Source organism: Podarcis filfolensis, assembly GCF_964270895.1.
Source record: "Podarcis filfolensis genome assembly, chromosome: 8".
NCBI lineage: Eukaryota > Metazoa > Chordata > Lepidosauria > Squamata > Lacertidae > Podarcis > Podarcis filfolensis.
Genome location: NC_139611.1, coordinates 58,127,432 through 58,136,391, shown reverse-complemented (window position 1 = coordinate 58,136,391; position 8,960 = coordinate 58,127,432). Strand labels below are relative to the sequence as shown.

The 8,960-nt window shown below is 50.5% G+C and overlaps 1 protein-coding gene across 1 annotated transcript; it reads left to right on the top strand.

The window, feature by feature from the left end:
- Positions 1-691: 691 nt before the first annotated feature.
- Positions 692-4,702, top strand: MARCKSL1 (MARCKS like 1). Its single transcript, XM_083625335.1, has 2 exons — positions 692-1,096; positions 3,139-4,702. The coding sequence occupies exons 1-2, from the start codon at positions 1,004-1,006 to the stop codon at positions 3,796-3,798; spliced, it is 753 nt and encodes a 250-aa protein (XP_083481461.1). The 5' UTR covers positions 692-1,003; the 3' UTR covers positions 3,799-4,702.
- Positions 4,703-8,960: the final 4,258 nt, after the last annotated feature.

Here is an 8,960-nt window from a genome sequence, read left to right as displayed (position 1 = left end):
TCTTCCTTGGAGGCTTTTTAGCAGAGGTTGGATGGCCAACTTTACTGGCCTCTGAATACCCCAGTTGCTGGACATCACAAGTGGGAAGTGCTGCTCCTGCACTCTTGTCCTGCAGCCGCTGTGGGGATACAATGCTGTACTCAATGGGCTTTTGGCTTCATTTTAGACGGAGCCAAAACCCAAGGGACAGAGCAGCAGCAGTGATCCAGTGCAGCCCTTTGGAACTGACTCCTCCAGCTCAGGCGATCCAGAAGCATCCAGACGTTTCAGGCTGCAATCATTCCCACCAGCCCTAGCTGCAGTTCAGAAACACCTGGAGAGCACTTCTTGTCCACCTGCTGTGAGGAGCGAGGTGCGCTCTGCACTCGCTCAGGCGCACTCTTATTCGCCACGACTCCCAAGGTTACCAAGACATCCATCCAACATCCAGAGGCTGGCCAGTAAAAACTCCCCGCCTGCCCCACCCCGACCACCGCCCTCCACGTGCCAGACGGCCGTCCCCACCTCCCCTGGCGGCGATCCCCTTTGGCTTACGCTCCCCCAGGCCAGGGTCCCCCCTTGCCCAGCCGTGCCACTCCCTGCCGCTCGCCAGCGCTTCCCCACCGGCGGGAGAGACCCCTCCCCAGGCCTGGCTCTGCCTCCCATTGGGCGGGGGTTTAAAGGCCCGGCCCCGCCTCCCCCCGCCCGGGCGCTCTTATTAGCCGCCGCTTTGGCGCAGCCTCGGCAGTTCAAGCAGCGCAGCTTCGACGAGGCGGGCGGTGGAGGTGGTGGCTCGTCGCGCACAGCCGGAGTGGGCACAGCGAGGGGGGTGCGCCGCAGCCGTCGGACCCGATCCCAGCTCCTCCTCCTCCTCCTCCTCCTCCCGGGGGCGCTCTTTCCTCTCGGGGGGAGCCTTGGCCAAAGGCGCGCCCGGGGCTCCTGCCCAGCGCCCGCCCTTCCGTCCTGGGATTATTGTTACTTCGGAGCCGTCTTCGGGTGTGACTCGCCTCGCTCCGCAGCAGCCATGGGGAGCCACAGCTCGAAAGCCGCCAAGGGGGACGTGATGGCCCAGGATGCCGCCGCCGCGGACGCCTCGCCCTCCAAGGCCAACGGCCAGGTGGGTCTCCTTCCTCGCCCCTGCGCTGGATCCTCAGCTTACGCGCCCTGGACGGGGCCAACAGCCTCCTTAGAGATCCCCCCCCCCGCGCGCCATGCCATTGTCTAGGCTGAAACTCGGGGGAGAGGGGAAGAGATAGTCACCCTCGATCTCTTCCCTGCGCCCCCATTCCCCAATCGCACCGATCCGGATTTTGGGCTTCGAAGGAACGGCCGCCCGCGCCACGTTCTCGTGGACGCTTCTATTTTCGCGCTGGCTGCCGTGCGCTTTCCCCGGACGCGCGTTTTGAATTTCCGAGCAGCCTTTAACTCGTTGAACCGCCACGCTCGTTGAATGGGCTCAGTTGCGACCGCCTCGCTTAAAAGGAGATTTAAATATATATATATATAGCTCTGTTCTGATCCGCGTAGCAGCGCCCCTCTTTGCGCTTTCTCCCCCCCCCCAATCCGTTGGAGACAGTGGCGCCGTGGTCCGCCTTTGTTCGGCGCTCCCTCCTCGGCGAAAGGAGCGGAGACCCTCCCCTCCTCCCTCCTTCGCTCGCTCGGCTGCGGCTGGGCTGTTTGCAGAGGAAACAAAGGAAGGACCCGGCTGGCTCGACCCGCGGCAGGGGGAGGGGAGGGGGCTGCGCTGTGCCGCGCCGCATAACTCGGATCGAGGGGCAGAAAACCCCTCGCCGATGAGGAGCTTCATTTTGTAGCAGGGGTGGGGTGCAGAGCAGAGAAGATCGCTTGCTTAATATATGGTGCTTAGCACGTGCCATATTTGGGGGGGGTGTAAAAAAAAAGCGGTGAATCTGTATGCATTTTGCAAAGCAAAGCGGTTGCTAGCCTTTTTTGCATTTTGCAAAATAAAGGCCGGACTAGGGTGCACATAGACGTGCTCGCGCGCTCTTAGTGCAAAGCTGAAATCTGGAAAAAGGCGTCGCCGCCCCACCTTTGGACTCGAGTGGGACCCAGATTTTGGAGTAGAACGTGCACAGAGGAGCCTTTTTCTACGAGGGGGTAGGAACTGCTCTGTGCAATCGTGGGGCGCGGGCGAGCCCCGAAATGGGCTTCGCCGACGCGCCCCTCGGTCTCTCCCCAAACACCGTCAGAGGGAGATATCCAAGGGGCTTTTTATAACAACATGCCTGGAAAGCAAAACTGCAACGGGCCAATTTCCCGAATGGGGTGGGAATTCCCGATTCGTAGTCCGTCCGCCGCCCTGAGCGCGTTTGGCTGCCTGCGTCGAGGCGAGCTTCCCGCGGGCGCTCGTCTCTTCCCCCCACCCTCCTCTGCAACCGCGCACGGGGCGCCCCGAGAAGCTGTTGGAGCGCGGGCGCCACCTTGTGGTAGCGTAGAATGGGGTTCTTTCTATTCTGTGCCCCCCCTCCTGCTTCTCTGCACTGCCATTCAAATAGGCGGCTGGATCCTAACAAATCGTAGAGAGCATGGGGGGGGGACACCTTGAAATGTACCCTACCCCGTGTTTATGGAGAAATTGCTGGAGGGGGGCTGCAGAGGAACGGAATTCAGTTTATAGAAGGCTGCTTTTGGGCATGCCAACAGCAGAGACCACTAGGCTTTTAGCAGACAGATCCAAAGCATTTTTATTCTTGCCGGTAAGAATAGAAGAGCCCCTCCTGGATCAGGCAAGGGTCCCACCTTGACAGCAACCACTGTGGCTTGTAGGAAGCCCACAAGCAGCACAATCCCCCTCTCCTGCTCTCCTTCAGCGACTAGTATTTTGGGGGTCTCCTGTAATGGGTGACCTAATAGGGCTTACTCTGTCCTACAAGGCTCTGTCCTACATTCTCTGCATCAGGGGCACTCTGGTTACCTGCAACTTGGGTGTGTCCCTGAAACATGTGCAAGAAAAGCCAAAAAGTGGGAGGGGGGCTGTGTCACCTTAGGATTGCCTTGCCTGGCAGTACTGCGGTGGTGGTTGGTTGGTTTTCCTGCAATTCTCATTGAAGTTTAGTGGTTTAGCTTCCTTGAATAAAATGCCTTTTGAAACCTGGCTTGAGACCTGTAAAAACAGCGAGTTCTCTCTTCTCCCATCAGGAGAACGGCCACGTGAAGATCAACGGGGACGTGTCTCCCAAAGCTGATGGAGAAGCCACTCCACTCAACGGCAACGGATCCGCGGAGCCGGTCAAGGAGGAAGCCAAGCTAGAAGCGGGCAGCGGTGATGCCATTGAGCCGGCCCCCGTCACCGAAGGGGCCGAAGCCAAGCCAGCAGACGGGGCCACGGATTCGGCCGCAGCTCCCAAAGAGACCCCCAAGAAGAAGAAGAAGTTCTCTTTTAAGAAGTCCTTCAAGCTGAGCGGCATCTCCTTCCGGAAGACCAAGAAGGAAGCCGGAGACGCTTCAGCCGTGTCCTCCCCCAGCGAGGAGCAAGGCAAGGCGGAGGCCAAGGGGGAGGAGAACCTGGCGTGTGCTGCAGGGGAGTCGGAGCAGGAGGCCGCCACCAAAGAGGAGAGCCCCGAAGAGAAGCCGGCCGCCCCAGTTGAGCCGGCTGCTACGGCGGCTGCCCCTGAGGGCCAGCAGGAAGCGGAGAGCAAGAGAGAAGTGGCAAGTGAAGGACCAGAGGAGGAGGAGGAGGAGAAGCAGCAGCAGCAGCCGCCACCCAGCGAGAGCCAGGAGGACATGAAGCCAGGAGAGACCTCAAAACCAGCAGAGGCGGAGCCCAGTCCTGCACCTGCTGAGCAGAAGGAAGAGTAGAGGCAGCTTAACGATGTCCACCTAACTTAAAAAAAAAGAAAAAAAGAGACTTATTTGTGCCATCCTTCTCATCCCCAGTAACCCCTTTGGAACTGCTGCCTTGTTCACACAACACACACACACCACACACAATGCCACAAACACAAGTCTCTCGGCGTAGAACTGACAAGCTTTCACTCCAGTGTCCCCCCCCCCTTTTCTCACTCTTCATCCAACACAGTTAAGCAAAAAACCAACTTGGATCCTTGGTGCCCAGCACAGCCACCGCTACCACTCAGGAGTAGGCGTTCTTAAGATCCTTCTGAAACTCTTATGGAGGAAATACTGTTCCTGGATGCAACTGGAAATTTGCTCAGTTTAATGAGACTCCAGATATTAACACCGGGTTCTGGTCTCTCTCTGATCTTCTGTTTCTACTAATCCTCAAAGCAGCTTTTTCAAAAAGAAAAGGAGTCCAATAAACCAGCAACTGACCGTTCTTCAAAACGGATATTCTCTTTTATCTCTTCTTGGTTTACATTCCTGGTTCTGACTTCATTTAAAAGTATTTTGTGCTTTTTATAGAAACCAACAGTTTAAAAGCTAATCTGGTTAGTTTTTTATAATGTCTTGCTCTTGGCTTTAAACTATAAAGCTTGTAAGTCCACTGTGTTTAATTTGACTTCAGAGGGAGAACTTCTTTGGGGTTTATTTAGGGGGGGCACTTGGGTGGGGGGGCAGGGGGTGAGGGAGAGTGCTGGCTGTATGCTGTGACTTCAGTTTTTTGTTTCATTGTCTTTGTAAATAATTTTTTAATGACCCAACTTCTGATCTGCAATTTTCTAACTCCTAAATGAAAAAAAAAAGTTGTATGGGTCTTATTGTAACATTTGAAAGGAATAAATGGTGACCCCTTTATGGATTAGACTTGGGTTCTTATTATCTGAGGAATGCTGGCTGTCTATTCAGGAGTGCTGTCAAATTGCTGTTGACACAAAACTAGAATTTTTACTTGCTAAGCTCCCAAATCCCTTATTGGGATTCCTCAGTCGGTGGTGGGTGTGGAATACACCCTTTACCTACATACGTTCATTCTTTACATTTTCCAAAGTATGGATCTGCAAGTTGCATATACCAGTGCTGGGTGTTGGCCTCACCCACTCCAGAAGTAGTTTGCAAAGTGGGGGTAAGAGTGCCTAGGCTTGCATCCTGGGTGTCTTAATGTGCCAGTATCCCTGTGGGAATAGTACAAAGTTCATTTTCTGAAGGGGAGGAACCCTAACCCCCAAGACTTGGCTTAGTCTTGGAAGGAAGATCAGCAGTCTGCCTAGTGGGAAGATGTCTAGATGCGCTGTTGTACGTATTTGAAGGATCTGCTATAGCAGCTTGGTTAATTTCAGTGTATTGAGCAGCCCCCAAATACTGTTAATCTGTCCCTTTCTGGCCTGCAATGAATTTGTGGTTCCCCCCTCCTCTTCCCTGCTTAGCAGGTAAGAAATAACTTCACCTTGTCATGCTGCCTAACTTGATTGGGAGGCCAAATGTCATGTTAATGGCTCCCCTCCCCTCCTTGATGTAAGCTAGGTATGTTTTGATGTTATACATACCTATATCTTCCCCTTCTCCCTGCCCCAAAGCAAACAGAACATGGCTTCAGTATCTACCTTAAATATTGAATTTGCAAATGCTGATGGGTGCCACACCTTGAGTGATGTCTACCTACTGGTAAAACTGTCCATATTACTTGCTGTTGGGCCAATAATAGCAGTGACCATCTAACAGAAGTCAAGCTTTGATGGAGCTCTGGTGCCTCAGGTAGCTTACAGGTGAGTAAAAAAAAGGGGGGGTTGGATATTTATCCTCTGCCTACATGCTTGAGGACCCTGCTCTTGAGTACGAATGATTAGAGCTCTGCTCCTCTGGAAGAGGGAAGCAGCCTGGTGGAGGCACTCTTTATAAGCCAGCATCACCCATGTTGTGCAGTCAGTATGGCAGCCATTTTAAGTCATCCTACGTGATCAGGCAGAGATGTCTCTTAACAGCCATTGTAATGCTTCAGCTGCCTTTGCTATATGATGGAGAGCAAGAATCTTAAGGTGAAGGTGGCAAACTGGATGGGTACTTAACTATAGCTGTATAACTACCTAAAAATGGGTTGCAAGAGACTAGATAAACAAGCTTCACAGCACAATAGCTGTGTGTATTTCATTAGCCACTGCAGCTGTTAATATTTTAGATTTACTATGGGGCTATGTATACTGTGTTCCTGCTTTCTGGGCAGTGTGTAAATTTTTTTTGGAACAGCTTGTTTTGAAATGAGATCTAAAACCAACCTGTTCAAATCAAAAAAATAGGGTATGTGTCAAATGTAGTAAATGGAGAATACTGCCAATTCTAATATCCCTTTGAGAGAGAGGCTTATTCATGCAGCTGTTTCCCCCTTCTAATTTGCTTCAGTTTTGTTTTTCTTTTAGTTTTGTGGCCTTGTTGCATATGCAAGAATGCCACAAAAGTGTACTTGGAGGTGTTTAACTGGTGATTTTTTTTTTAAACACCAACCTTTCTCTAGTAATCCAGTAGTGTAGCAATTCAAGTTCTTCTCTTCCCCAATGCCCATCCCCTCAAATTTCTACATGACCTTTGCAACCTGCAAAGTACATAAGCCAAAGTAATGTAGAGTCCCAGGGTCATCCAATAACTTGCGGGGCTGAGAATTCTCGTTTACTCATATATTGGAAAGGGAGAATACCAACAGTGCACCCCACCATAGCTCAGCACATGAGACTCTATCTCAGGGACATGGGTTCAAGCCCCATGCTGGGCAAAAAGATTCCTGTATTAAGGTAAGGCAAAGGACCCCTGGGCAGTTAAGGTCAGTTACTTATGGGGTGCGGTGCTCATCTCGCTTTCAGGCTGAGGGAGCCGGCGTTGGTCCACAGACAGCTTTCTGGGTCACGTGACCAACATGACTAAACTGCTTCTGGTGCAATGGAACACTGATGGAAACCAGAGCTCATGGGAATGCCGTTTCCTGTATTGCAAGGGGTTGGACTAGATCACCCTCGTGGTCTCTTCAAATTCTATAATTAACCCCGAATTTTAAATATATACAGTGGTACCTCTGGTTAAGGATTTAATTTGTTCTGGAGGTCTGTTCTTAACCTGAAGCACTACTTTAGCTAATGGGGCCTGCTGCTGCTGCGCCGGCGGAGCACAATTTCTGTTCTCATCCTGAAGCAAAGTTCTTAACCCGAGGTACTATTTCTGGGTTAGCGAAGTCTGTAACCTGAAGCATCTGTAACCCGAGGTACCACTGTAGTATGTTCTGGAAAAGTGTTTGTCTATTTAAACAGCCTGTGGAGTTCTTCACCTCTTACCTTGTCCAAAATGGCAGCATTCATGGCAGTTGGGCATCTAGAAGATGACTTTTGTGCAGGTGTCCGTAGCTGGTTAGCAGGAATATAGAAAAACATCCCTTTTGTCTCATGGAGCAGATTGCTGCTTTTAAAGTGCACAGGAAGTGTGTGGCCAACCTGCAGACCAGGGTAAGTAAAGCCGGCACTTGGATGAAGGCTGCAGTTACAATGAACTATTCACTTCTAGAGTGCATGCTGCACACAATGCGGGTGATGGCTACTACAAAATATTTGAAAAAGCAAAGCCTCTGGAACAGGCCAAGGAAGAGTTGCTAGCCATGCTGCCTCTTAGAGCATCCGTGTTCAGAGGGAGTCTACCTTCACATACCAGCAGCCGGGGCTAAATCGTGGAATGGTCCTTGCTACTTTTCCATTCCTAGTCATGTGGATGCCCAGGGGACTTCTGGGCTGATCCTAGTTTGCATGTTTTTAGGTAAAGATGTGAGGTTTGTAGAAACATGGCCCAAGTAAACAACAGTCATAAAATTTACAACTGCAGGAATGACACAAAAAGAAACTTGAAGGGTGTGGTGTGGCTGTATGGGTAGGTTGAATACTAGCCTTTTAAACCCTCTGCCCTTCTGGTCCTGGTTCAGACTGGGGTTTCCATACTTCTATTTTCATTGGGTTGGGCAGGAGTGAAACTTATTTGTGTGAATGGGTGTTCTTTTCCCCCTGGAAAAAGGTGAGAGTGGGTAGGCTGTGTCAGGTCCACATGCCTGCTGTTTACTTTTGAAAAGGGATTCAGCTGCTAACTATGTTAACAGCCTTCAGTTACCTACCCAGCACCACCAACATCTTCCACTGTTGAACAGCTCTTACTGTCACAAAGTTCTTCTTGCTGTTTAGTTGGAATCTCCTTTCTTGTAACTTGAATCCATTGATTTGGGTCCTAGCCTCCAGACCAGAGCAGGAGAAAACTTGCTCCATCCTCCATGTGACAACTCTAGAGACTTGAAGATGGCTATCATATCTCCTCTCATACCTCCTCTTTTCCAGGCTAAACATACCCAGCTCCCTCAACTGTTCCTCATGTGGCTTGGTTTCCAGACCCTTTATGGTCTTGGTTGCCCTCTGCACACAACCCAGCTTGTCATTATCCTTAAACTGTGGCACCCAAAACTGGACACAAGACTCCAGGTGTGGTATGATCAAGCCTGAAAAGAATGGGATTACTTGCAATTTATTATTATAAGTTCAATAAATCAAATAAATACTTGCTTTGATCTGGACACTATACTTCCGTTGATGCAGCCTAGAATAATTATCTTTTTTGCTGCTGCATCACACTGTTGACTCATGTTAAGTTTGTGGTCCACTCACCCATAGATCCTTTTCACATGGGACACCTGGCTTGCCAGCAGTACATAAATATAGAGCCTTAAATTTGTCCCTATTGAAATTCATTTTGTTTGGGCCCAGTTCTCCAATCTGTTAAGGTCATCTTGTATTCAGATTATTTTCTGCGGCACTAGCTATCCCTTGCAGTTTGGTGTCATCGGCAAATTTGATGAGCATCCCCTCAATTTATTTTAAGTTGTTTATAAAGATACTGGACAACAGGCCCAGGACAGAACTCTGTACCATCTCATTTGTCACTTTCTTCCAGGAAGAGGAGGAACCATTTGTGAGCACTTTCGGTTTGGTCCATCAACCAGCTACAAACCTTCCTAACAGTTACCTTGTCCAGCCCACATTTTATCAGCTTCTTTGCAAGAATACCATGGGGGACTTTGTCAAAAGCTTTAGTAAAATAAAGACCACATT

Coding starts and splice junctions, on each gene's coding strand:
- MARCKSL1 (XM_083625335.1), top strand. CDS start 1,004: ATGGGGAGCCACAGCTCGAAAGCCGCCAAGGGGGACGTGATGGCCCAG. Junction 1,097..3,138: donor CCTCCAAGGCCAACGGCCAG/GTGGGTCTCCTT, acceptor TTCTCCCATCAG/GAGAACGGCCACGTGAAGAT.